At 51.7% G+C, this 26,414-nt stretch overlaps 4 protein-coding genes across 7 annotated transcripts; 2 read left to right on the forward strand and 2 right to left on the reverse strand.

Annotated features, from left to right (window-relative positions):
- The first annotated feature begins 392 nt into the window (after positions 1–392).
- Positions 393–4,208, forward strand: LOC132495110 (tubulin alpha-4A chain). Its single transcript, XM_060106731.1, has 4 exons — positions 393–481; positions 2,235–2,457; positions 2,769–2,917; positions 3,164–4,208. Exons 1-4 carry the CDS (start codon positions 479–481, stop codon positions 4,133–4,135), a joined length of 1,347 nt encoding a protein of 448 aa, XP_059962714.1. The 5' UTR covers positions 393–478; the 3' UTR covers positions 4,136–4,208.
- Positions 4,209–5,664: 1,456 nt separating this feature from the next.
- STK16 (serine/threonine kinase 16) lies at positions 5,665–9,114 on the reverse strand. 4 transcript variants are annotated; one of them, XM_060106203.1, is made up of 8 exons: positions 9,048–9,114; positions 8,493–8,681; positions 7,702–7,921; positions 7,318–7,451; positions 7,024–7,144; positions 6,803–6,898; positions 6,275–6,396; positions 5,665–6,161 (listed from the first exon to the last, which is right to left on the reverse strand). In XM_060106203.1, exons 2-8 carry the CDS (start codon positions 8,576–8,578, stop codon positions 6,023–6,025), a joined length of 918 nt encoding a protein of 305 aa, XP_059962186.1. In that variant the 5' UTR covers positions 8,579–8,681; positions 9,048–9,114; the 3' UTR covers positions 5,665–6,022. The 4 variants fall into 4 exon arrangements, with proteins under 4 accessions (XP_059962186.1, XP_059962188.1, XP_059962185.1 ...); XM_060106205.1 differs by lacking the exon at positions 9,048–9,114 and adding an exon at positions 8,979–9,001; XM_060106202.1 differs by lacking the exon at positions 9,048–9,114 and adding an exon at positions 8,887–8,966.
- A 107-nt stretch (positions 9,115–9,221) lies between these two features.
- GLB1L (galactosidase beta 1 like) lies at positions 9,222–21,695 on the forward strand. Its single transcript, XM_060107014.1, is given in 19 exon segments — positions 9,222–9,342; positions 10,707–10,833; positions 11,015–11,181; positions 11,409–11,559; positions 12,050–12,110; positions 15,906–16,000; positions 16,099–16,273; positions 16,362–16,420; positions 16,524–16,645; positions 16,755–16,795; positions 16,993–17,111; positions 17,455–17,529; positions 17,649–17,738; positions 17,869–17,900; positions 17,902–17,968; positions 18,257–18,388; positions 19,073–19,288; positions 19,450–20,775; positions 20,876–21,695. Coding segments are annotated over 17 exon segments (1,935 nt in total). The 5' UTR covers positions 9,222–9,342; positions 10,707–10,764; the 3' UTR covers positions 19,714–20,775; positions 20,876–21,695.
- ANKZF1 (ankyrin repeat and zinc finger peptidyl tRNA hydrolase 1) lies at positions 19,822–25,968 on the reverse strand. Its single transcript, XM_060107015.1, is given in 14 exon segments — positions 19,822–20,151; positions 20,379–20,464; positions 20,594–20,749; positions 20,881–21,029; positions 21,135–21,266; positions 21,269–21,549; positions 22,232–22,394; positions 22,591–22,819; positions 23,421–23,568; positions 23,662–23,774; positions 24,170–24,363; positions 24,487–24,589; positions 24,811–24,923; positions 25,821–25,968. Coding segments are annotated over 14 exon segments (2,139 nt in total). The 3' UTR covers positions 19,822–20,027.
- Between the last annotated feature and the right edge of the window lie 446 nt (positions 25,969–26,414).

Here is a 26,414-nt window from a genome sequence, read left to right on the forward strand (position 1 = left end):
CCAGGGAGGCGGGTCGGGGAGGGCACCGGCGAAGGCTGGCTACAGCCACTTCGGAAAAACAGCCTCTACAGCACCCGGCCTAAGTCAAAACACCTGAGCCACAGGCGCCCCCATGACGCAGGTACAGGCGAGACTCGTCCTGGCACTGCGCCCTGCATCCCAACAGCGGAGCTCAGGAGCTCTGAGTGTCGGCTCAAAACCCGGAGCGAAGGGTTAAAGCTCCGGTCGCTACTCCTAACCCACGCGGGACAGGTGAGGGACGGGGGCACGCCAGGGGGAGGGGACTCGCCTTGGCCCCACCCCTCCGGGCCGCCTATCTTTCGGGGGCGTGGCCTCTGGGCCGCCCAGCTCCTAGTGGGCGGTCGGAGCGCGTGGGCCCGCCCCCCGCGTATAAGAGCGGTGCGGCACTGCAGCTAGCGCAGTTCTCACTGAGACCCGTCACCCGGACTCTACGTGAGACCCACCGCCTGGACTCACCATGGTGAGTGCGGCCCCGCCGGTATCTCGCCCGTCCCTTAATTGCCCCTCTTCTTCGAGGAACCTCCCTCCCGGGGTGCTCGGAGCCCCCCATCCGAAGTTCCTGGTCTTGAGGAGTTGGCGGTGGGGTGGGGGGGGGGCATTTCCCCCACCCCACGCCCTCCCGGTGACTTTGGCTGAGCCACGTTGTCCACTTTCGGAGGCTGGGGAAGGGAGTGGAGTGGGGTGGGATTCTTCACGAGCAGAGAGGAGTCCTCCTGGAATCCCCTCCTGCTCCACCAAGCATTTTGTGCCCTAATTCTCCTGAGGGGAGTCACGCGGTCCCGTGCCCAGTCCTTTCCGCCGGCGAGGGAGACCCGCTCGGCTGCCCTCCGCCCTTAGCCTCCCCCTCACTTCCCGGTCCCCGGAACTGACCAAACACGTGCTTGGCGCAAGAAGGTGGAGGGGGTCAGATTACTTGGTGCAGCATCCCCCTTTCCTCCGACTGTGTGTGTATCCCTCCTACCCACAGTCCCCTGTGACTCAGCACCCCTCTTCTGATCCTGGAGAGGTGGCGAGAATGGGGTTCAGCCTAGTCAGGCGAGCCGGATTCTCTCCAACCGGAATCAGGGTGCACGGACGGGCAGAGACAGCTGGCGCTGAGCGAGAGTGCGGCCGGGGCCAGGTTGGGGGGAGGGGAAAGAGGTGTGTGTAGGGGGGTGGTATTTATAGCCCAGGGACCGGGACCGAAATCCAATCCTCGCTTTCCGCCGGGATGTAACTGGAAAGAATCTAGAAGGGGGGGCGAATGCAGGGCCAGGGTGCAGGATGGCGCTTGCCCTGCCCAGGGCAAGGCGTTTACCTCTGGGGCCTCACCGCAGGTTCCGCTTCCTTTTCTGGGTATTTGGAAACCGTCACCCCGCCATTTCGGTGTCGAAAAGGGAGGCTGCGCCGGCCCTGCGTGGCACCACTTTGGCTCTTCAGAGGTTAATTTCACACGGGCAGGGATGAGCCTAGGGCAGCGAGTGCCCCAGTACCCACAACCCGTATGGCCTGCGCCTGCCGTCTTTTGCTCTCTGCAGTCTCGGTGAGGGCTCCGCAGTGGACGAAGGTGGTGAAGACACCCAGGGTGTGGGGGTGGAGGTGACGAGCGCAGCCAGACGGGCTTGAAAGGCGGTGGGGGGAGGGCATCCTGCTGGCCAGCGTGGTCAGTTGACGCCTGGCTGGAAGGCTGAGACACCTCTGCAGCCCGCAAGAATGAAAGGGCGAGAGGGTTATACGAAATTCGAGTTGTTCCATCCTCAGAGCAAAGAACTAATCAAGCTGGGGACCTCTAGCTCTAAATTCATAGCTCTGGAAAACCTTCTATCCCTCCTCAGGCTCTTGAGAAGCTGATTGGGAACAGCTGAAAAATCGCTTGTCCTTGTCTCAGTTACCGCAGTGTCTGCCTGTCTCATATGCACTTGCCCTCTCCGTCCTCCCTGAGTGTCCTATGAATGTGGCAGGGTCATGTGGAGCCACAGCTCTTCCTTGACAAGGTCCCCATGGAGAAGTAGGCTGAGGGACTGGCCTGCCCTACTGGGTGCCTCCAGTTGGAAAGTCCTGTGCAGGGGAGCCTGGGCAGGCTGCCAGCCTCTTTGACCTCTGCCCAGCCCCAAGCCTCCACTTTTGCCAACTGAGTGATCCTAACTGGTAGGTGATAGGGTGGGAGAGAGGCTCATGAGGTAAGGACTTATGTAGGTGGAGCTTATGCCATGTCCCCTCTCTTTATCCTTCAGCGTGAATGCATCTCAGTCCATGTGGGGCAGGCAGGTGTTCAGATGGGCAATGCCTGCTGGGAGCTCTACTGTCTGGAACATGGGATTCAGCCAGATGGGCAGATGCCCAGTGACAAGACCATTGGTGGAGGGGACGACTCCTTCACCACCTTCTTCTGTGAAACCGGCGCTGGAAAGCATGTGCCCCGGGCAGTTTTTGTGGATTTGGAGCCCACCGTAATCGGTGAGAGGAGGAGAGGGTGGAATTGACGGGATGGAAAGTGACTCTAAGCTTCTCTCTGGAGAGAGGGTGTGTAGACCTGGCTTTCCTGGCCCTAAAAACCCCTTGCCCTGCTGGAAGCTAAAGAAGGCAAGCTGATGGCAGGCTGGCCTGGGCAGCAGGTCTGGGTTTCCCTCACACACTGGTATCTCAGGCTGGCAGAAGGATGAGCTCTTCCATACATCTGACCACAGTTACCAGGCTGGGGGAGGGAGGTACGTGCTGAGCACAGCCTTGTGGTTTCTGCCCTAATGATGTGGTTTCTGCCCTTCCAGATGAGATCCGAAATGGCCCATACCGACAGCTCTTCCACCCCGAGCAGCTCATCACTGGGAAAGAGGATGCCGCTAACAACTACGCTCGTGGTCACTATACCATTGGCAAGGAAATCATTGACCCTGTACTGGACCGGATCCGCAAGCTGGTGAGAACTTGGGATGGAAGGAAGGGAGCGTTTGAGAGGATGCTAATGGTCAGAAACATTTTTTCCCAGATCCATTTCATGGGGTCATCTCTAACTGTACATGTCCCAGAGCATGCTGCAGCTATGGGATACTCATTAGTCTTTGCCTTGACTCCTGAGAAATTTTAGGCTTTTGTGAAGCCAGAAGATAAGAGCTCCTCAGGCCCCTTCCCTGCCCACATTGCTCTTTACTTTCTTGCTTTTCAGTCTGATCAGTGCACAGGACTTCAGGGCTTCCTGGTGTTCCACAGCTTTGGAGGGGGCACTGGCTCTGGCTTCACCTCACTCCTGATGGAGCGGCTCTCTGTTGACTATGGCAAGAAATCCAAGCTGGAGTTCTCCATCTACCCAGCCCCGCAGGTGTCCACAGCCGTGGTGGAGCCCTATAACTCCATCCTGACCACCCACACCACCCTGGAGCACTCAGACTGTGCCTTCATGGTGGACAACGAAGCCATCTATGACATCTGCCGCCGCAACCTAGACATCGAGCGCCCGACTTACACCAACCTCAACCGCCTCATCAGCCAAATCGTCTCCTCCATCACGGCCTCCCTGCGCTTCGACGGGGCCCTCAACGTGGACCTGACAGAGTTCCAGACCAACCTGGTGCCCTACCCTCGCATCCACTTCCCCCTGGCCACCTATGCGCCAGTCATCTCTGCAGAGAAAGCCTACCACGAGCAGCTGTCGGTGGCAGAGATCACCAATGCCTGCTTCGAGCCTGCCAACCAGATGGTGAAGTGTGATCCCCGTCACGGCAAGTACATGGCCTGCTGCCTGCTGTACCGTGGAGACGTGGTGCCCAAGGATGTCAACGCCGCCATCGCTGCCATCAAGACCAAGCGCAGTATTCAGTTCGTGGACTGGTGCCCCACGGGCTTCAAGGTTGGCATCAACTACCAGCCCCCCACTGTGGTGCCTGGGGGTGATCTGGCCAAGGTGCAGCGTGCCGTGTGCATGCTGAGCAACACGACCGCCATCGCTGAGGCCTGGGCCCGCCTGGACCACAAGTTCGACCTGATGTATGCCAAGAGGGCGTTTGTGCACTGGTACGTGGGCGAGGGCATGGAGGAGGGTGAGTTCTCCGAGGCCCGGGAGGATATGGCTGCCCTGGAGAAGGATTACGAGGAAGTAGGCATCGACTCCTATGAGGACGAGGATGAGGGAGAAGAATAGAACAGCTGCCTGGAGTCCACTCACTATGTTTATTGCAAAACCCTTTCAAAATAAACAGTCTCCTTGCACGGTTTCTTGTCCCCTCTGTGAGTGATTAAGCTTCTGCTGCCTTCCCCTTTTGCGCTGCTGCTGCTTCTGCTGCTGCCCTCACTATGTGCTGCTCATGACTTTTTCCCTTCCATGGCTGAAAGTGAGACCTTCAGGCCAGGAAAGAAAGACCTTCCTTGCCAGGCCCAGGAAACATGACCCCGTGTATGATCCTAGAGGAGCCCAGGATAGGGGGGAGATGAGGACCAAATCTTGGACCTGTCTGTCCAGCCATGAGCTGTTAAAGGATCTGAGGCTTCACTTCCGTTCCAAGTAGGAGTTTAAGCCCAGCACTTTCTGTATTTGAGAGTTAGACGGCTACCCTATCCTTCCCGCTGCTCCGCATTCACTGCCTCTGGAAGCAAGGCTTGGCCCAGGTACCTCTGTGCGTTATAAGGGCTTGGGAGTGGGGCTGAGCTGGCCCAGAGTTCCTGGGCATGGAGCCTAGTCATAAGCCTGGGGGATGGGAGGGAACAAGGGCGATCTCCTAGAGTTGTCTGCGTCACTGCACCTCCTAGCAGCTTTGCAAAGCTTACTGTTGGTCTTGATGCTTTGCTGGGGCCTAGGGTTGTGCCATTAAAAGTCAGGTCATTTCCCCTCTGTTTGTGATTTCTTTCTGGCCTCAGCCTCTGTGCTAGCTGGTGGGAGGCTCCTGCCAGGGCCCTGGGGAAAACTTCAACTTTTCTAATAGGCACCCCGGGACCCACACTGACGTCAGCAGTTGGGGGTGGGCACAGCGCGGGGAAGAAGCTTCAATCTCAGGAGGAGGAGATGCGAACCCTGCCCTTGCTTCCCCTCCCCGGTGATTCAGGAACACAGTGCCCTTCCCAGGGGAACATGTTTCAAGCCCAGCAAGGGCAGGGCCCCTGTTTACTCAGTAGAGTAGGCAGGAAGTGGCAGCTGGATACTGCCACACCACACTGGCCTCATTAATCATTAACCATGTGTGAACTAGAACCATCTGGGAGAGATTCTGGGCCAAAATGGCTGCCACCTCCACTCCCCTTGCCCCCAGGCAGAGGCTGGAGACCAGTTATGTGGCTGTCCCAAAGACTCTTCAGGTGTCTCACCCAGAAGCCCTTGCCTGGAAAACCAGCTGGGCTGCTCTGACTAAGCTACCCAGCCCTGGGAATGAAGAAATGAAAGTATGAGTTGAGGGTGCTTAAGGCGGCCCTGGTCACAGTTCTTGGCATAGAAGCCAGCTCAAACCAGAGCATCTCGAAGTTTCTGAGTAAGACAAGCTAGGAGAAGAATTGCCCACCACCAACCAGCCAGATCTAAGGTAGGCACACCTGCCTCCGTACGTGGAATGATGAAGTCACGCCATTCTTGACGCTAGGCCAGTTCCTCTTCTCTCCAGGCACTCCCTTGGAAATGGCAACCAAACTTTTGGGCCCCTGCACCTCTTCTCTCACTCCAGGCACAATGAAACTAAGATCACACCAAGCTACTTTCACTTTATTCTTCTATTCATACATTTTCCTGCTCCCAGATTTGGAGGCAGATCATGAAGTAAGCTCAGCAGTCCTGCTCAGAGCCTTTACCACATTCTATCAGTTCCCTTTTCCCCGTTCCCCACCCTCACCCACCACTACCCAGTCAGACCCCCAGTCCAGTTGTTGCTCTTGGGCGTAAGAGAGCAGAATGAGAGACAGAAGACTGAGCTGACTGTCCCCACCCCCCAGCTGCCCCCAACTACAAGAGAGCTGTCCCGGTTAGAAGGGAGGGAGATTCCACTAAGGGATGGGAGCTTCTTCCCAAGGCACAGGGGCCACCTTCTCAACATGGCCACTGGTTTGTTCAGATTTGGGTAGTGTGCTGGCTCTGAGCTGGGGGCTGAAGTGCCTCCAACTGACTCAGGAGGAAAGGAATATGAGGGCGCTGCTGGGGGTCCACAGTCATCATTAAGGTCAGCAGCTGCCGCAAGGCTGAAGAGTGCCTGTAGAAGGAGGAGGGCAGGGTGATGAGGGCAGCCATCCCCTGTGCCACAGCTCCAGCCCCGCCAACGGCTGGGAGGAGTCTGAACTGCTTGCTGCCCCCTTCACTGCTCACCTGGGGCTCTGCGGGATGCTTAGTTGGTTCTGCACAGCAAGGGCCACACTGTCACCCTTCTGGAACACCACGTCATAAGGGCCTTCCCCAAACATCATGGCATAAAGCACACAGCCTAGGGACTAAGCATAACTTGGTTATTCCTTGGAAGGGGACCAGTGGAGGTGGTATCGCTCCCCTTAATTCTGTAGTGAAAAGAAACTACAATATGTGGACTTCAGTCACATGACACCACCAGGGCCCAGAGAAACTGTGAGTTAGCTGGAGGCCTCTGCACCCTGTGCTTAGCCACTTCCTTCAGCCCTGACAGTTAGCTGTACTCACCCTGTTCAAAGGGCGGGATTATACCACTTCCTGAGCAACTGAGTACAGTGTCAGTGACAGTTTCCAGGAAGAAAGTCGAGGGGGGATGAGGACATATGTGGTTCCCGGGGCCCCCTGCGCTAGAAACCACAGACCTGTTCTACTCCACAGCAGGTACAGAGCAGCACTCCTCCCCGCCCAGGTTCCCACCCACATGCTCCTCACCCAGACATCAGTCCGCTCATCGATGACACAGTGGCTCTGCACGGAAAAGAGCTCCGGGGCCCGGTAGGAGATGGTGCACCGCTGGGCTGCCCAGTCCTGGAACAGTGGCCCCAGAGCTCAAAAGTGGGGCGCAGGTCATGGTCATGTGACCAAATTGGGGCACGCACCAGAAGGGGTTGAGGATGGGGAACAAGTGGGCAAAGGAACCTAGAGACTCTTACCTGGAGGGTCAGAGCCTGGCGGGAGCCCTCCACGTGGATGCATGCTTGACTCATGGAACCCAAGTCCATTAAAACTGGCTGCCCCTCATCTCCAAGCAAGATATTGGTGGGTTTCAGGTCCCTGCAGGAGAGTGGAAATGAACCATGAGTGTCCTTGGGCAGGAAGGCTGGAATCCTAGAGGGGGGCAAAAGAATCATGGGAGCTGTTCTTTGGGAGGAGAGCAGAGACCTCTCATTTCTCTTGATGAGGCTCTTCCTTTCTGCCCAGCAGGTACACAGGAGCCTCCCACTGACCTGTGGGCATAACCCTTGGCATGAATAGCCTCAAGGCCTCTGCAGATACTCAGCAGCAGCCGAAGGATTTGCTCTTCAGTCAGGAAGTTGCCTTTGTCCTTCAGCTGTTCTATCTCGTCCCATAGCGTACCTCTCTGCAAAACAAGTTTCCCCACAGTTGCTGTTTTTTTAGCCTCCGCTCCTTGAGCCTGAGTCCTTCCCTATGGCAAAGCCTATCAACCATTTCACCACACACCCCACAGCCCCATCTGGCTTCCTGAAACCCCAAATCTGAAGTAGTCAAACCAGAACATGGTCTCTGCTTCCCAACGTGCTTGACTGCTCACACAGCCCTTGGCAGGTGGCTCTGTTGCAACCCCCTCCATAGCCAGGAGACTTTCTGACCTTGAAGAAGGGAAGCAGCAGCCAGGCCTCATGTTTGGTGCCTCGCTCCCTCAGACAATAAGCCACAAGGCGAAGGATGTTGGGGTGACGGAAGAGGCGATGCATGTCTGCTTCTCGTTGCGCCTCTTCCCGGTCCTGCTGCTCATGACACAGGATCCGCTTCAGGGCGTAGAACTGTCCATCATGTAACCCCTCCACTAGGTCCACATAGCTGAACCCACTGTGGGCCAAAGGGGTCAGTGAAGGACCATGGTCATCTCCCACACTGCTTGCACCCAGAGGAATTCCCTGGGGAGAAGGGTGGGGCGGGGTGGTGTATTTCCCATTTAGTAGCAACCCTCCCAAGGTGTGACTCTAAAAAGAAGTCTGAAGATTATTACACTTTGAGCTCAAGACCAGGGACAGTCACACTTTAGGTGCTATGATCTTAATGCAGGGCTCTGCACATGACAGATGCTCAATAAATATTAAATAAATAATAGTCAACATTTATCAAGTGCTATGAACCAGGCCGTAGGGGAGACATTTGATACGCAGTATCTGGTTTAGTCCTCACAGCCCTGCAAGTAAAGCATAATTAGCTCCAAAAGGCAGATGAAACTATGGCTTATCAAGGCCATACATGGTGAATCTAGGAAGCCTGGCTCCACAGTCCACTTTCTTGACCACCACGTAGCTGGGCTCTGAATCAGAGGCTAGGCATAAAACTTTTGTGCCCCTATCATGTGCAGACTGCTGTCCTTCAAACACCATAACCCTAGGGACTAGTTAAATAATTTCCAAACACTCACCCCTCCCCCAGTTTCTGGATGAAGAGGTAGCGCTTATTGTCAATGACGACAGTTCCCCGAGAGCAGACACAAAGCGCGTGGCCCATAGTGTCTCAGTCATCCTCCTCAAGGACGGTCTGGGGCTGCCAAAGGGTTCGTCCAGGTTGAGGGTCTCTTTCAGGCAAGTCGCTGGGGGTCCAGCGGATCATGCTGGAAGGAAAAGAACGGCAGGGTCGCTGGCCGGGCACAATCCAGAAGACCCCTAAAGTGGCAACGTGGAGCGCTCAGGGCCAGATCTCGGAACCTAGAGAAAACGGGCCCTGGCAACGCCGGCTCCAAGAAGGCTGGGGTCAGGTGCCTAAAAGCCTCAGGCCCCGCGGCGACTCCCAGGCCACTTCCTCCAACCCCGGCCCACCTTTAGGCGGCTCCCACTCCCACGCCCGTTGGGCCGCAAAGGCAGGTCATGGGGGGGGGGGTCCGGGGGGGAGGTGCGAGGCCCGGACCCACCACTTGCAGAGCCCACCCCAGTATCGGCGCGCAGAGCCCACGGTCGGCCAGCCTGAATTCCCCACTCACCCGGCTTCGGCTGGAGGTAAGCGCCAGGGACCGGAAACAGCGATTACGTCATCAGCCCGCGCCTGTGTAACGGCCCGTAGTATCCTAGCAACCTCTGGGCACCCAGACGATGTGGGGGCGTGGAGCTGAGAGGCCCGGTGCTGGCTAGGCCTGGGGGAGGGCGGGTCCCAGGACCCGAGTGAGGGTTCCACACCTGGCCTTCAGTAGGAGTCAAGACGCAGGCACCTACGCCAAAAGGGAACAAAGCCGGGCTGGGCCCGAGGCCCCCCAGGACCTCCATCTCCCAATGCCAGAGGTAGGAGGCGTCATACCTCCCGCGCACTGGGTAGCCAGCTGCGGTCCAGCCCGAGGTGGATGCTGAGAGGGGCGGGTGCTGGCGGCCTGGACCCCTGGAGCTCTGATGAGTACAACCTTGAGGGCTCTGGCCTGTATCCCATTACCGTAGTCTCAGTAGTTAAGAGCTCAGGCTCTTGAACCAGACTAGGGTCTGAATCCTGTCTTAATAGCCTATTAGCTGTGTGACCCGGACAAGTTACTTAACCTCTGGGAGGCTCACTTTCCCTCACTGTAAAATAGGTATAATAGTACCTAAGGTTAAGTGCATGAACTGTGAGGCCAGACTGCCTTGTTTAAATCCCAGCTCTACTAAACTAGTTGTGTGACATTGAACAGGCTACTTAATATTTGTATCCTTCAACCTCCTCATCAGTAAAATGGAAATGATAATCATCTGCCTCATAGAGTTGTTTGAAGATTAAATGAGAGGTAAAGTGCTTAGCACAGTATTTGACACATAGCCCTCAGCAGTGTCAATAAGCAGAAATTAATAATAATATTATCCTGGTCCTCACATCCCAGGCTTGGGACTGTGAAGGCAGGTGTAATGGAAATTCACAAATTCCCAAGCCTTGGAACCAAGCAGTTGTCCTTGATGTCTCTTGCCTAAGCAGGCAGGGATAAATTGGAAAGGGGTGCACATCCAAAGAAAATAGCATGGCCTAGATGGTCTCTTTTGTTGAAGCAGCAAAGGACTCCCCAGGAAAAAGATCCCTCTTGTAATCTGGTCCACCCCACCCCCTTTCCTCTGGTTTCCCTTGGTTCTGAACCTGTTTCTGACATTCGTCTAGAGTTAACCTGCTATGTGCCGGGCCCTGAGATAGAAGCAGAGGGTTCAGGATGGGTAACACTCTCCCCACCCTCAGGGGGCTCAGTGTAGTAGAGCATTGCTTCTCAATCTTTATTTATTTGGCTGCACTGGTCTTAGTTGCAGCATGTGGGCTCTTAGTTGTGGCATGTGGGCTCTTAGTTGTGGCATGCGGGATCTAGTGCATTGGGAGCACAGAGTCTTACCCACTGGACCACCAGGGAAATCCCTGCTTCTCAATCTTGAGTTTGCTTAGGAGCACCTGGAAAACTTGTCAAAATACAAAATCTGATTCTATAGGTTTGAGGTAGGATCTGAGACTCTGCATTTCTAACAGGCTCCCAGGTGATGCTGGTGAAGCTGGCTCATGAACTGCACTTTGAGTAGCAAGATGTAGAGGATTTTACAAACTAGTAGAATAGCGGGTAGCTGCAGGCTGTAGACAAAGTCCAGACTAATTCGCCTGGCAACTTGAGGTGGTCTCCGCCCACTTGCCCGCTGAGGTTCCCTCCCAGGAACCCGCCACGTGACCGTCGGACCACCGTCTCTGACTAGAAGAGCACCGAAAGCGCCATGGCTCCCAAGAAGCTGCTCTGCCTTCCCTCCCTGCTGCGGCCACTCCTGACGCTGCTGCTGCCCCGGGTAGGATGAGAGTATCGAACCACCCGGCTGGGTGCGGGGAGACAGGATCAGATCTGGCGGAGGGGAGAACGAAAGTGAAAACAACAGAATACTGGGAAGGGCTAGTTCCATCTCCTCTGCTCTTGGCAGACGCTGACCCCCGACTCCAGACCACTGCTGAGCACCGTCTCTCCCCTTGCAGGCAGACACTCGGTCGTTTGTAGTGGATCGGGATCATGACAGATTCCTCCTGGACGGGGCCCCATTCCGCTACGTGTCTGGCAGCCTGCACTACTTTCGGGTACCGCGAGTGCTTTGGGCAGACCGGCTTTTCAAGATGCGAATGAGTAGCCTCAACGCCGTACAGTTGTAAGAAGTGCTCCCGGGAGCCATGGAAGGGTGGGATTTACTCTTCCTACCACCCCCTTAAGAAGGGGATCAGGACAGGAAGACTGGCTGCGTTTGAGAGGGGGTGGGAAAGGGTGGGCCAGGACCTCCTTCCAACAGCTTCCTGGAGATTCCCTGCAAGGCCTGAGCCCATAGGCCTCCCCAGCATCTCCCTGCCTTGGGCCCTTGTTAACCTCTTTCTTTCTCAGTTATGTGCCCTGGAACTACCACGAGCCAGAGCCTGGGGTCTATAACTTTAATGCCAGCCGTGACCTCTTTGCATTTCTGAAAGAGGCAACTTTAGCGAACCTGTTGGTCATACTGAGACCAGGACCTTACATCTGTGCAGAGTGGGAGATGGTGAGTTAGTTGGAGAATGGATAGAAGCAAAGCCTCCCAAGTGCGGTTCCCAGGCTACTCACATCTGCCCCCACTCTAGGGTCACTTCCATCACTATACTCAACTTCCTCCCTTCTTACCTCCCCTACTCCACTCCCAGACAACAAAGCCCAGTCACTTTTTTTTTTTTTGGCTGCGTTGGGGCTTTGTTGCTGCATGGGCTTTCTCTAGTTGCAGTGAGCAGGGCTACTTTTCTTTGTGGTGTGCAGGCTTCTCATTGCAATGGCTTCTCTTTGTTGTGGAGCACAGGCTCTAGGAACGCAGGCTTCAGTGGTTGTGGCATGCGGGTTCAGTAGTTGTGGCACACGGGCTTAGTTGCTCTGCAGCATGTGGGATCTTCAAGGACCAGGGCTCGAACCCATGTCACCTGCATTGGCAGGTGGATTCTTAACCACTGCGCCACCAGGGAAGTCCCTCACTCACTTCTCTGTTGTCTTTATGTTTGTCTCAGGGAGGTCTCCCAGCCTGGTTGCTTCGAAAACCTAAAATTCATCTGAGAACCTCAGATCCAGGTGAGTTGAGAAAAAAAGACTTGACACAGAAAAAAGCAAAGGACAACAACGAAATGGGTCTTTTGAGTGCCCAAAACAGAGATCATTCATTCAAATATTTACTGTTTTCATCATGCCCAGCAGAATGCTAGGAACTGGGGGACCAGACAGATCCAGTCTGGAAGAAACATGAATTTTAAAAAACCCCAAACTTATAAGATTATTTAAAAATACTACACAAGAAAACAGACAAGGAGTTGAGATAGTGAATAACAGGGCCTCTTTTAGGTAGGAAGGCCAGAAAAGGCTTTCCTGAGAAGATGACATTTCAGTTACTCTAGGGAAGGGAAAACACCAGTCATATGAAGAGTGAGGTGAGAACGACCAGGTAGAGGGAATGATGTATTTTTTTAAAATTAATTAATTCATTTATTTTCGGCCGCGCCTCAGGGCTTGTAGGATCTTAGTTCCCAGACCAGGGATTGAATGGGCCCTCGGCAGTGAAAGTGCGAAGTCCTAACCACTGGACCTCCAGGGAGTTCCTGGATATGGTATCTTTTAAGGCCCAGAGATAGGAAAGAACATGGCATGGTTGAGGCCAGCATGGCTGGAGCACAGTGGGTAAGGGAGAGTAGTATGACAAGAAATTGTAGATAGATAGGGACTGTTAATGCAGGATCTTACAGGCCACTGTAAGGGGTTTGCATTTTATTATAAGCACAGTAGAAAGTCATTGAAAGAGTTTCACCAGAATTATCTGATTTGTTTTTAGATTACGTTAGCCTGGATGTGGAAAATGGATTGAGGGGAGCAAGGGTAGAGGTGGAGAAACTTAACTGGGAGATTATGATTGTAGCTGAGGAGAGAGATGATGGCTCCTGGACTGTGATAGTGGTGGAAATAGAAAGAAGAGAGCAGAACTGAGCTATAGGTTGGAGATAAAAGTCACCAGGACTCTATTGACAGATTTTGATGAGATTGACAGATTTTGATGGGGGGGGTGGGGGCAGTGTGGATAGGATGAGGAAAGAAAGGAATCAAGTTTCTGGCCAGTCAAGATGGTGGTGCCATTTATTGATTTAGGGAAGATAGAGAAGACAAGGGGTGGCAAAAGAACAACTTTTGGGGAAGAAACAATGGTTCTGTTCTGGTCATGTTAAATTTTTATCACTCAAGGGAGGATATTAAGTAAGCAATAGGATATGTGAATGTGGAGCTTAGGAGGAGGTCTGAGCTAGAGGTATAAATTTGGGAGTCATCGGTGTAAAGATGGCTTTAAAATCCATGCGTACTGAGACATCACCTAGGGAAAGAGCATGAGAAAGAAAAGATGAGATGCCCAATATTTCAAGGCATTTGGATTTCACTTCAGGTGCAAGTAGGAAGTCATCAGAGCAGGGAATAATTCTATCTGCTTTACACCTTTTAAAAAGTTTACTGTTTTAAAAAGGTCAAAATTCTTTATATCTGCTGGGGACTCTCCAGGTGCTGTTTCACTTCTTAGGGTGCTGGAGAGCTTTATGCCACCTATAGCATTTCCGAAACTCAATTGACTATGAAATACATTTAAAATGATGAAGTATTGATGGAAAAACAACATGCAGTCTGTTTTTCTCAAGAAAACAAGTGACCTCTTCATTGCTGAATCCATGGTGATGCCACAGATCTTATCCCCCTTGACCAGTCAGCAGCATTCAGCCCAGTTGACCACTTTGTCCTTTGAAATACTCTTCTCACTGTTTCCATGATACCACACTTATTTGGTCCCTGCCCCTCCCCCTACAATCTTTTCGACCACTCCTTCTCACTCTCTTACTGATCCTTCTCCATTTCCCTTTCCACTAAATGCTGGGGTGTGTCAGGGCTCAGTCCTTGGACACTTCTCTTTTCCATATATATTTACTCCCTTTATGATCTCATTCATTTGCATGGCTTTAAATTCCATCTGATAGCTAATGATTCTGAAATATGTATCTCCAGTCAGGACCTTCCCTTGGCTTCCAAAACCATATATCCAACTGCCTACTTGACTTCTGCATTTGGAGGTCTAAAAGGCATACTGATACAGCTAAGTTCCTTCCAAACCAGCTATTCATACACCCTCCCTGTCTCAGTTAATGGCAAGTCCATTTTCCAATTGATCGGGCTAAACACTGTGGTGGAATTTTTCACACCTTTCTCTCAGGCCCCTCATTCAGTCCATCAGAAAATCCTGTCAGCTTCACCCTCAAAATATATTGAATTCAATTACTTTTCATCGCCCCCATTGCCACCACCCTGGTCCAAACCACCTCTCTCAGCTGGATTACTTTAATACCTTCCTAACTGGTTTCCCTTCTTTGCCCCTCCCCCATGTAGTCTATTCTTAATTCAGCAGTGTGATCCTCTTAAAATATAAGTTTAAATATATATTTTAGATCATGTCATTTCTCTGTCTAAACCTCTCCAATAGGTTCTCAACTCATTCAGAATACGAACCATGGATTCCTTAAAATGGTCTGTTAGGTCCTACCTAATTGGCCCAGTCACCTCCCTGACACCCACTCTTCTCCCCATTGTTCATGCTGGCTTCTCTGCTGTTCCTGTCTTGAGGCCTTTGCACGTGGTACTGCCTCTATCTTCCTGCAGAATGACCTCGCTGACGCCTTCCCTGGGCCACCCTCTAAAATTTAAACTCCCTTCGCCCCACCATTTTATATCCTCCTTCCCTGCTTAATTTTTTCTCCTTGGCATTAACACGCTACATATTTTACCTGATTATTTAATTCACTGCCTCCCTCACTGGAAAGGAAATTCCACAAGGACAGAGACCTTTGTCCATTTTGTTCCATTCTGTATCCCTAACACCTAGAACACTGCTTAGTGCATAGTGAGCACCCATAAATACCTGTTGAATGAGAGTTAATGTATGCTTGGATTAAAGGAGGCAAAACAACCTGGGCCTCCTTTATACAGAACACAAAATGTAAAGGAATTAAATGTTTTAAGAATATAAAAATACCCTCTAAAATATCTTTTGTTGACTCCACCTTTGAGAGTCCGCTGTCTGCTAAGCACTGTCCTCAATGACAGGGATGCAGCAAATGAACTTGACAGACAAGGTTCCTGCTCACTAGTGGGGGAGACCAACAGGAAACAATTACAGAAATAAATGCTTAATTATAATTTGTTAAGCACTCGAAAGGGAAGTATGAGGTGATGTGAGAGTGTGTAACAGGGGGATCTACCCTCATCTAGGATATCAGAGGTTTCCTTGGGGAAGTGAAGTTTAAGACCTGAAGCCTGAGTTGGAGTTGCTTAGGTAAGGAGGCAGAGGTCATGCATGAGTCTTCTGAGGGTGAGTCAACAGAAATCACCAATAGGAGTTGAGAATTTAAGGCATGATACCTAATATAATGATCTTTCATTTGATGACTTAAATCTCCTGGACTGTCAGTTACATCAGGGTGCAGGTCAGATATTCTACACTTTTGTAAACTCCCATGCTACTTCATAGCAATCTCAAGTATATATGATTACATAATAACAGCTCCACTTGATGTGTTTTAACATTTTTCTTACATTTAAAAAATGAATTTACAAGAAATACTGCTTTGTTTCCTATGCTCAAATTTCATTGCCGTGCAACTATACAAGTGCTTAGAGTTCAGAGATTCTCCTGACAAGTCACTGCTTCCCAGACACAGCTGTGGACAAGTGGGATGCAAAGTGCAGCCCAGAGTTCAGGCAGCACTGAAGTTGCTAGCACTGATGCTAGGGGTGGGGGCTGCAGAGGTGGTGGTGCCCTGATGAGCAGATCACTGCCCCTTCCTTTAGACTTCCTTGCCGCAGTGGACTCCTGGTTCAAGGTCTTGCTGCCCAAGATACATCCATGGCTCTACCACAATGGGGGCAACATCATTAGCATTCAGGTACAAGTGGAAAGTTGACTGGGCTAGGGGAAGGAGGTGCCGGTGTCCTTAATTTCTCCACCTCATAGCTGACCTCCACTTTGCCTTTCCCCTGGCAGGTGGAGAATGAATACGGTAGCTACAGGGCCTGCGACGTGAGCTACATGAGACACCTGGCTGGGCTCTTCCGTGCACTGCTTGGAGACAAGATCCTGCTCTTCACCACAGATGGCCCTGAAGGCCTCAAATGTGGCTCCCTCCAGGGACTCTATACCACTGTAGATTTTGGCCCAGGTCTCCTGAGCAAGGGTTCGGAGTGAAGTCTGGGGAAGGGGCACCTGTTCCATGTTGCTTATCTTTCACCTTTGCCTCCTCTCTGCAGCTGACAACATGACCAAAATCTTTGCCCTGCTTCGGAAGTATGAACCTCGCGGGCCACTGGTGAGGAGCCTGAGGGGAGGGCGATCAAAGCAGGTGTCAGCGTGGGAAATGGGTTGAGCTCGGTTCCCATCTGGCTCACAGCTCCTTTCGCTTCACGCTGTAGGTGAACTCTGAGTACTACACAGGCTGGCTGGATTACTGGGGCCAGAATCACTCCACACGCTCCGTACCAGCTGTAACCAAAGGACTAGAGAACATGCTAAAGTTGGGAGCCAGTGTGAACATGTAACTGGAGACACCGGGGCCAGCATGACTCTGTAACTGGGTGCTGGGGATGAAGGTTAAGATTCAGTGGGTCAGCTTTTACCTTTCCCCCTGCTCTCCCCCACTTTAGGTCCATGTTCCATGGAGGTACCAACGTTGGATACTGGAATGGTGAGTCCAGGTGGGCCCTGGGGTGGCAGCAGGGAGGCAGCAAGGAATCGGGATCCGCGGGCTGCACGGATCAGGGCTCTAGAAGCTGGATATGGCTACTGCTGCCCCTGCTGATAGCAGAATTCTCTGCACGCGTTTCCTTGCTTAGTGCCTATCACCTGAAAGATAGATGGAATTGATTACATTGGTGTGACCAGGTGCTGATGGGGAGGGACGCTTTCTTCCAATTACTACCAGCTACGACTACGATGCACCCATATCTGAAGCAGGGGACCCCACACCTAAGCTTTTTGCTATTCGAAATGTCATCAGCAAGGTGCCCCACCACTTCATTAAGCACCAAAGGCTTTTCTTAATTTGGGGGGAGGGAGTACCCAAATGGTTTGTAAAGGGATCCCATCAATCAGTGGTTGTTGTCTGCGCCAGAGAGCCCTCTGAGCACCCTATGGCAGCATTTCTCACCCACCCAAATGGGATTCCCTGGGGACACACACACACACACACACACACACACGCACACACACGCGCGTAAAATTACAGAATCTTCATGACCCCTGAAGCCCTTCCCTGGACCCCCAGTTAAGAACCCTGCACTAGGGTCTTGGAATAGGGGTTCTTTGTGTGGTTTTCCTATGGCTCCTGAGAGAATGTGGGCTCAGTTTCAGGAAGTTCCCTTGGGACCTTTACCTCCCCCCAGCCCCAAGATGATGCTTGGACCTTTGAGCCTACACCTGGTAAGCTTCTCTCCATTACTCTCTAATTCTACCCCTTTATTCTCTAAATAGCCCAGCCTGTCCTACCCTCTATTCTGAAAGTTCCCTCATATTCTGATACTTTCCCCTTACTCTAACAGGATGGGAATTTGCTGGCTTTCCTAGACTTCCTATGCCCCCAAGGGCCCATCCGTTCAATCCTGCCAATGACCTTTGAGGCTGTCAACCAGGTAAAGCATAATCCCCCATCCGGTGGGTATGGCAACAGCTATACCAAGGGTTCCCTCAGCTATGCATCTTCCCTACAGTATCCTTTCTCCTCTCTCAGCACAGCTTATAAACTTATTCTTACACACCCAGGACCATGGGTATATGTTGTACCGGACCTATTTCTGAGCCAACACAATTCTGGGTGCCAAACAACGGAGTCCATGACCGTGCCTACGTGATGGTGGATGGGGTGAGAACCTAATACCAGGCTATCTCTGAGCCCATTTCCTCTCCTACCCAGCACACTTTAGTCTTAAGTTTCCCATATCTACCTTTTCCCACTGCCTGCTCACGTTTGAGGGGATAAGCTGGGATGAGGAAGAGTTTGACTAAGGATAAGGTTCCATTATGAATGGATAAGTGACAGAAGGGCTACATTCTCTTTGCCCTCTAAATCAGTGTCCTAATGTGGCTTCCTGTGTGGTGGCCACAGGCTAGATGCTGAGCTCCTCCCTTTCACAGATACTCTTATCCACAGGTGTTTCAGGGTGTTTTGGAACGAAACATGAAACACAACCTATTTTTGATGGGGAAAAAGGGGGCTAAACTGGATGTCTTGCTGGAGAACATGGGGAGGCTCAGTTTCGGGTCTAACAGCAGTGACTTCAAGGTGAGGTAGCTATGCCCACTCCCTTGCCCCCATACTTTTTTTTCTTTTTTCATTTTTTAAATTATTTATTGATTTATTTGGCTGCGCCACGCCTTACTTGCTGCATGTGGGATCTTTGTTGTGGCACGCGGGATCTTTTTTAGTTGCAATATGCAGAATCTTTAATTGTGGCATGCGGGATTTAGTTCCCTGACCAGGGATTGAACCCAGGCCCCCTGCATTGGGAGCGCACAGTCTTAACCACTGGACCGCCAGGGAATTCCCACCCCCCAGTATTCTTATTGACCGAACTCCCTTGGAAAGATAGGGGCCTAATGGAAGATAAACAAGAGCTATGTCCTGGGCTTCCCTGGTGGCGCAGTGGTTGAGAGTCTGCCTGCCGATGCAGGGGACGCGGGTTTGTGCCCCGGTCCGGGAAGATCCCACATGCCACGGAGCAGCTGGGCCCGTGAGCCATGGCCGCTGAGCCTGCGCATCCGGAGCCTGTGCTCTGCAACGGGAGAGGCCACAACGGTGAGAGGCCCACGTACCGCAAAAAAAAAGCTATGTCCTTAGGGCTTAGACAGCAAAGTAGCAGCTTGTGGGGATCTGGACATGGCCACTAGCTGCATCCCAGGGCTTGAGTAGGGATAGTTTGGCCTTAGAACTTAGAGAATGATGAACTTTCATTTGCCTTCTTTACAGGGCCTATTGGAGCCACCAATTCTGGGGCAAACAGTCCTTACCCAGTGGCTGATGTTCCCTCTGAAAGTTGATAATCTTGTAAAGTCGTGGTTTCCCAACCAGTTGCTGAAAAGCTCACATCCTCAAACTCCCTCTGGCCCCACCTTCTACTCTACAACCTTCCCAGTTTTAGACTCAGGCGGGGACACATTTCTCTTTCTACCTGGATGGACCAAGGTATTGCTGATGGTGAGGGTGGGGCTGGGGAGTAGGGTGGTAAGAGAGGAAAATCATGGGAGGGAGAGCAGAAATTATTCCTCTGATTGGAAACCCCAAAGGGGATAATTCTACCCCTTTGAGAGCTGATCCTTTATATTCCTCTCCTTCCTCCTCCCCAGGGCCAAGCCTGGATCAACGGGTTTAACCTGGGCCGCTACTGGACAAAGAGGGGGCCACAACAGACCCTCTACGTGCCAAGACCCCTGCTGTTTCCTAGGGGAGCCCTCAACAAAATCACGTTGCTGGAGCTAGAAAACGTGCCTCTTCAGCCTCAAATCCAATTCCTGGATAGGCCTATCCTCAGTAGCACTATGCATAAGACATATATCTATCCCCTCTCAGCTGAAAGTGCCTCTGAACCAATGGAGTTAAGTGGGCACTGAAAGAAAGGTAACCCTTGGACCTGGGATATGGAGTGGGCAGGATCCCTTGGTGCTAGCCATGGTGACTATAAGGAAACAAAGGCCACAGGTCTGAATGTCAGTACAAGTGCGGTTCCCTTGCCAAACTTTATTGTGATTAAAGTTCCAGGGACAGTACCAGCTCCACACCCCTCTAGGGCCCTGCCTTCGCCCTGAACGTCCCTCACCCCAATCTTCCAAATACTCTCTGGTTTCGTGGGGAAGAAGAAACCTAGGGCCAGTGTGTATGTGCCCTCTCAGAGCCTAGAGTTGGCCCCAAGTGGAGCTGTAAGAGATCAGGAAGAGGGCTTCCCAGCCCGACAGCGATGATCCTGGAGGCAGCGTGTGGAGCGGAAAGAAGTCAAAGTAGTGAAAGGGAATATGAGGCCTTGGAGGGATGTCCCACAGCTCCAGTGGCATCTGAACAAGAGGAAGAAAAATGGCTGGAGAGGTGTCCCAGAAACTTTCGAATCCAAGCCTTCCCTATCCCTCCTCCTGCCACTTCTGTTTTTATTCCAAAGGTTCCCAGATCATCTCAAATCCCTTCAACAGCCTTTCTGAGCACTGAGCGGGCACGCATTCTACTTGTCCCGAATGGCCTCTAACTCATCACAACCTACCCACTCATGCCCACCCCCTCTACGTACCGAATGCTGATGATGGCAGGGTCGGGGACCTGAGGGGTAGGGGCTCCCAAACGGGCAGCCAGTCGGCGCTCTGCAGCCAGAGCTCCCTGAGGGGAAGAGAAGTTGTGTTAAGGACAAGGCCCCAGTGGTGGAGAGGGTACCCAGGAAGTGATGCTGCACACTGGATCAGACCTCTAAGGAAGTGTTAGTGGGGAAGAAAGAACCTCCAGCCTCGCCTTCTCTCAGTCGCTGAGGGCGGCAAATCCCCGCTGCTCTTCTTGCTCCCACTGCTGCTCCTGCCGGTGCCGGTGCCGGTGCCGCTGGGCTGCCTTCCGCTCCCTTTTCTGAATGGCCTGCCGCGCCTCCATTTCTTCTGTCAGTGGCCCTGGCACCTGGAGGATTTCCGGGAAGGTATAAGGTAAGACCTATACAAACTATCCTTGGTAAAACTGTAAGAAAATAGAAAAGATCTAGCCAGGATCTCTGATGCCTTCCCACTCTGCTGCTTCCTCTTCCAGCTGACCTGAGCTTTGCTGTAATCGTAAGCATCTGGATCCTTCTCCATGAAGCTCCGGAACTCATCACGTGTTGATCTGTCAGCTGCAACTGTGTACAGTGGCCGGGTCCGGGAGTCCCTAGGTGCGAAAACCCAAAAAATGAGTTCAACATCACCTGCCACCGGCTCCTCCCCACATCATCCAAGCAGACCAGGGGAAACACTGCCAAGTAGCTGGTGCCAAGATCATCGTCAGGAGGGGTCGGCACGAGGGCCCTTACCTACTGAGCCTCTCCTAGCTGTGGCAGCTGCGTGCAGGAGGGTCAAGCCACCAGAGCCCAAGGGGGCACTGAGCAGAGACAGAACTCCAGGGTCTAGGGGGCTGGCAGCTAGCCGGAGCTTCAGCATCCCCCATCTCCAGCTCGGCAAGCAGCCAAAAGCACATGCCAGAGCTCCAGCTGACCAGGGGACTTGGCCTCATCTGGGGAAGGCCCCAAAGGGGCCGACTCTGAAAAGGCCTCATCTTCTTGAGGTTGCTGGGAAAGAGTCATTTGCACCCCAGCCTCCAGGTCTTGGTTTCTCTCCCTCTTATTCCTTTTTCTCCTCCTCTGCTTGGGCAATACCTCAAATTCACGAAGACCCAGCATCCCCAGTGTCACCTCTACTAGCTCCAACTGTACCTGGGAGCCATCCTCTCTCCCTCTGACTCTGAACCTAGGGAAACATTTGCTATGTTAGATCCATCTCAGGAATAAGCAGAGGGTAGAAGGTTGTGGGCTGCCCCAGATGCACAAGAATGTACACAGAGAGATAATCCAGATCACTCGAAATAAAAGTGTTTGTATTTTGTCACCCAAGATAAAGTAGCCCATCAAGAGCTGAAGCCATTAGTATCACATGCAGAGATGAGGCTCGCAGCCCGGACAAGGACAGGCCCAGAAGAAGCTATGCAGGGACAAGAGTCCCTGGACATTCCCATGACAGCCTTAGGGTGGTGCACAACAGAGGAAAGCACCAGCAGTGACAGCCACGCAGGCCAACAGTCTGCAGCGAGGCAAGCAGCCCTTAGCCCAAAACCAGAGCATCCAAGAAGACAGGTAAATTATGTAAGATCCACACAGCACACATTCAAGCATCGACTTCATGCTAAGACTTTTCAAAGTACTAGAGATAACGTCGATGAACAAAAGAGATGATAGATTTGGAAAAGTCACAAAACGTGTAATTGCTACCACATACCCCACACTATAAACAGACCTGTGTGTGTGTGTGTAGTATGTAAGGGTTTACCTATAAATAGGGAAGTGAATAAGTTATGACAGTAGGGGATTTGCCACTTCAGTTCTAGGACAGACCCCGAGAGAGATTTGACAATTGCCAGATGGTGCTCAAACCCCGTTTGGGAGCTTCCTCATTCCACCCGAGTGCCTCATTTTCATCACTGCGGACCTTTCTTTCTTCCTCAGTGGCCTTCCTTTCTCTCATTGTCTTCCAGTGTGTCTGAGGTAAATCCAACCTGACTGTCTCCCGGGGGTCTTCTCCTGCCATAAAACAAAAGATGGTTCTCAAATTTAGCTGAGGAGAAGCCAGCCCATCTTCATTTCTCTCAATGAAGATGCCATCAGACTGCAGTACGAGGGCTAGAAAATCATCTGGATGCACAAATGAGAAGCCGAGGCTTGGGCTGGGAGGTATGGGAAGGTCTAGGGAGTCTGGGGATCTGGACAGAAGGCTCACCATGGACATGCAAAGTGGTCAGCTTACGGAGCACACACTGTAGCTCTCGGAAGGTGGGTCTGCGGGTAGCGAGGGGGATATCCCAAAGTTGGGGATCCCCACACTGCAGGGGAGCCTCACGGCCTCCGAAGAACAAGGACCTGCCAGAGCGGGGTACACCCATCAGTATCATCCCAGCCTTCTCCAGCACCTTAGCCCCATCTGGCCCTGCCAGCAGGTCATGAACATCCTAGAGAAGGAAGTAACTCAGCCCTGCATCTCCTCACTTGCTACTTTTAAATCTCCAACCAAAAAATGACCCACAGATCATGTGTAGGGAGTGGGAGGTAGAAGATAATGGAGGGGCTTTCCTGGTGGCAGAGTGGTTAAGAATCCGCTTGCCAATGCAGGGGACACAGGTTCGAGCCCTGGTCCGGGAAGATCCCACATGCCGCAGAGCAACTAAGCCCGTGCGCCACAACTACTGAGGCTGCACTCCAGAGCCCTCGTGCCACAACTACTTAAGCCCATACGCCTAGAGCCCATGTTCTGAAACAAGAGAAGCCACCGCAATGAGAAGCCCGCGTACCGCAACAAAGAGTAGCCCCCGCTCGTCGCAACTAGAGAAAGCCCACGCGCAGCAATGAAGACCCAATGCAGCCAAAAAGAAAGAAGATAATGGGAGAATGACAGGACTAAGACTCGTGGGCATTCACCCCATTCTACCTTCATCTACCCAAAAATAACCAAGACGGAGGATACAGGAGCCAGTCTCCCTACTGTAACATTTAATCAGTTGAGAGGGAAAAAGTGTGGATTAGAGGAGCACCAGATCTGGACACTTAACTCACCTTATATAGCATGTCTTCACTGTAGCGCCTCAGGTTGGCTCCAGCAGAGCGGGAAGCCGCACCCCGGGCATCCCAAAGCCCCTGGGCTGTGCCCCACTTGGCCCGCACTGTGTAGCGTTGAAAGGTCTTGTGTGTCAACACTTCTTGTCTGTAGACAGCACAGACTCAGTACTGGAAACCAGCTGGTACTCCCAGGCTACGAGGATCCATTCCATCCTTACCCCATGCAGCACCCTCTCACCCTTGGAAAACAGCACCAGCAAAGTGCCCAGCGGCAGCCATGAACACCACGCAGTCCCTGGGACCTCCGCTTTGCAGGTTCTGTAGCAGCAGTTCTGCTTCTCCTGGGGGCACCTGGATGACGGAGCAGCAGCACAAACATATCTGTGTCACTTACTGACAGCAAGAAATAAGTGCCAATGCAAAGTGCTTCACATGCATCATCTCTTTTAATACAACTTATTTGTCTCCGTTTTACAAATAAGAAAATTTGAGGCTTGTGGAGGTAGTCAAGATCAAGTGGTAGAACCACGATTCAAACCTAGAATGGTCTATTTCCAAACTTAATTCCATTACACTTGACCCTTCTAAGACTCAAGCCAGTTCAATCCAAGACTGTGCTGTCAAGTGTAATACCCACCCCCAACAGGAAGGAAGGAAAGAAGTGAGACATGGACTGTGCTGAAGGGAAATCTAGGCTGAGTGTACAGAAGGCTGGAGTTGACCATACAACCTGTGCTGGCACTTGCCTGGCAAGGGCTTAGGACACAGCAATAGGCATAATAAAACTGGCCCTGGGCATTTTGGAAAAGAACCCGATGTGGGTGGAAGCCTCGGGGTCAGTTAGGCTTCTCAAACTCAGCCCTCTCCTCATCCAGTATCTGCAGGTCCTCCTCACTGGCTGAGTCCGAGTCTTCTGATCCTGAGATGCTGGAAAGATCTCCTGAGAACAACATGAGATACACAAGTTTGGTGCCCCATCTTTGACCTTTCCTCAAGCTCCTAAACTAGGGTCTTTCTCCATCCTCATGACCTATCCCCACACAGGTCTCCCAACAGTCAAAACCTGTGGAGCTCTGCTTTTCAAAGTCCAGGGCAGACAGGAGAGGCTTGTCCTTGAGATGCTGCTTTAGGTTAAACCGATGCCAGTCAAGCTTATAATGTTCCCTCTAGTTGGAGGCAAAGAAAGAAGCACAGTGTGGAAGCATGACCCAGCCTGGCCTTCTATGGTATCCAAGACCTCTAACAGAACTCCAGGAAGTATGACCAGGTAACACTAACTTTCTTAGTTAAAACATGGAACTTTATTCATTAAAGACAAATGTCTACCTCTCCCCACCCACCATTACACCTCTGCTTCCACCATTTAGCTCTGTACCTGGTCTTTTACCTGTTCCTGGTGGTTCTGGAAGGTCTGGTCACAGGTTGAACAAAACAACTTCTCTGAAATATCCAGAGGACCCTGGAGTGGTTTTCTTTCTGGGCTTATTCTCTCCCCTGAACCTAAATAAGGAGAGGGTAAACAGAGGAAGAAAAGGAGCCTAAATCCACAGTATCTAGGATTACATTCAGTGTCTGATATACAAAGCAGAGGAGGATACAAAAAGAGATGGCATGTCCTTGCCTTCAAGGAATTTACAATCTAGTAATAATGAAGCGAATTGCACAGCAATTACTTTATACAATAAATATGCTTCTGAAAAGATGTACGTAACATGAATATAAATCAAACATTGTATGTAAATTAACCAAAGGGATTGTTTAGAGAAATCATAGAAAATGATTTCTGGTAAGGTTAAAATTCTTTTTAACTATGCAAAAATCACTTCCCAAATGCCACTTTTTAAGCTTATATTTCCAATTCCAGTGTGCAGTTTGTTTTTTAAAAAGGTACAAGAGAAACAGCCAAACTAAAGCTGTATGAAACCAAGAGTAAGTTGTTTTATATTCAGCAAGAAGGAATGATTTGATTGGAATAGTTAAATTTGGACTATGTCCAGGAATTTTGAAGTGTTTTTGCAGGCAGTGGTGGTAACGTGATGAGGCATAAACAATGGCAAGAGATTTGTTTGGAGACAATTCAGGAGCCTGTTCTAGAAATCCAGAGATCGAGTGAATTTTTTTTTGACCAAAATATATAGACTTTAATTTTACACGTACAAATGTTGCCTTAAATTCATAACAGTTAAGAAACATATACACCAACTTCAGCTTAAAAGGAAAAGTAAAAAACAAACACTCTGCAGTTGAGGTTTGATCAATTTTATCCAGTAGAAGGAGATGTCAACAAGGGCTCCTAAGCTGGGAAACACCAATAAGAATGTGTTCCCTGAAGGCGCAATAAGCTCCAAAGAGCCCTGTCACGTCCCTCACGGGTCCATCCCAAACCTTCCCAGATACCTGGACAGGAAATCTGCAGAGCCTGGGCCAGAGCCTCCCCGGGAGCGTGGCTCACCAGGCGCAGGCCCTGAAGGACCGGAGTACCTGCCTTGAGGTCAAACAGGGAGACCGATACAGAAGCCTGGGCTGCAGCTGGAGCGGGGGACATGGCTGAGCAGAAAGGCGGTTAAGAAACAGAGCTCCCCAAAGCAAGATCCTATGCCGCGTCTCCCGCCAGCATGACTTGGTCTCCCCCACGCCGCAAGGCACCACGGCCCTCACCCTGGTGACAGGGGTTAATACGTGACCCCAGCCCGCTTTCTCACACCACCCAGTCTCGGACCACACAAGAGTGAAATGGCGCATTCAGCAACCAAATCCAGTCCAACAGAATTAAAATCACTGAGGTTCCTTAACCAACCGCTCCTCATTACCCATGCGACGACCTCCAGCAGTGACTAAACCGCGTGAACTCGTCCCCGCCCTCAGAAGCTGCCCCAAAGGTCCCGGGGAAGCGGAGTGACAGCCGTCTACAGTTCGAAGCACGGATTTCTACAAAAGCACAACAATCTCGTCACTACGGGGCAGCAAAGAGGACAAAAGGCCTCGCCCGCA

The sequence above is a fragment of the Mesoplodon densirostris genome, chromosome 8 (genome assembly GCF_025265405.1).
Source record: "Mesoplodon densirostris isolate mMesDen1 chromosome 8, mMesDen1 primary haplotype, whole genome shotgun sequence".
NCBI lineage: Eukaryota > Metazoa > Chordata > Mammalia > Artiodactyla > Ziphiidae > Mesoplodon > Mesoplodon densirostris.

Excerpts from the sequence above, each read along its gene's own strand:
- STK16 (XM_060106203.1), bottom strand. The coding sequence starts at position 8,578 with ATGGGCCACGCGCTTTGTGTCTGCTCTCGGGGAACTGTCGTCATTGAC. Across the intron at positions 7,922-8,492 it reads ATCCAGAAACTGGGGGAGGG|TGGGTTCAGCTATGTGGACC; the intron begins GTGAGTGTTTGG and ends TTTGGCCCACAG. Across the intron at positions 6,899-7,023 it reads GCCAGGCTCTGACCCTCCAG|GACTGGGCAGCCCAGCGGTG; the intron begins GTAAGAGTCTCT and ends CCACTGTTCCAG.
- LOC132495110 (XM_060106731.1), top strand. Across the intron at positions 2,458-2,768 it reads TTTGGAGCCCACCGTAATCG|ATGAGATCCGAAATGGCCCA; the intron begins GTGAGAGGAGGA and ends CTGCCCTTCCAG. Across the intron at positions 2,918-3,163 it reads TGGACCGGATCCGCAAGCTG|TCTGATCAGTGCACAGGACT; the intron begins GTGAGAACTTGG and ends CTTGCTTTTCAG.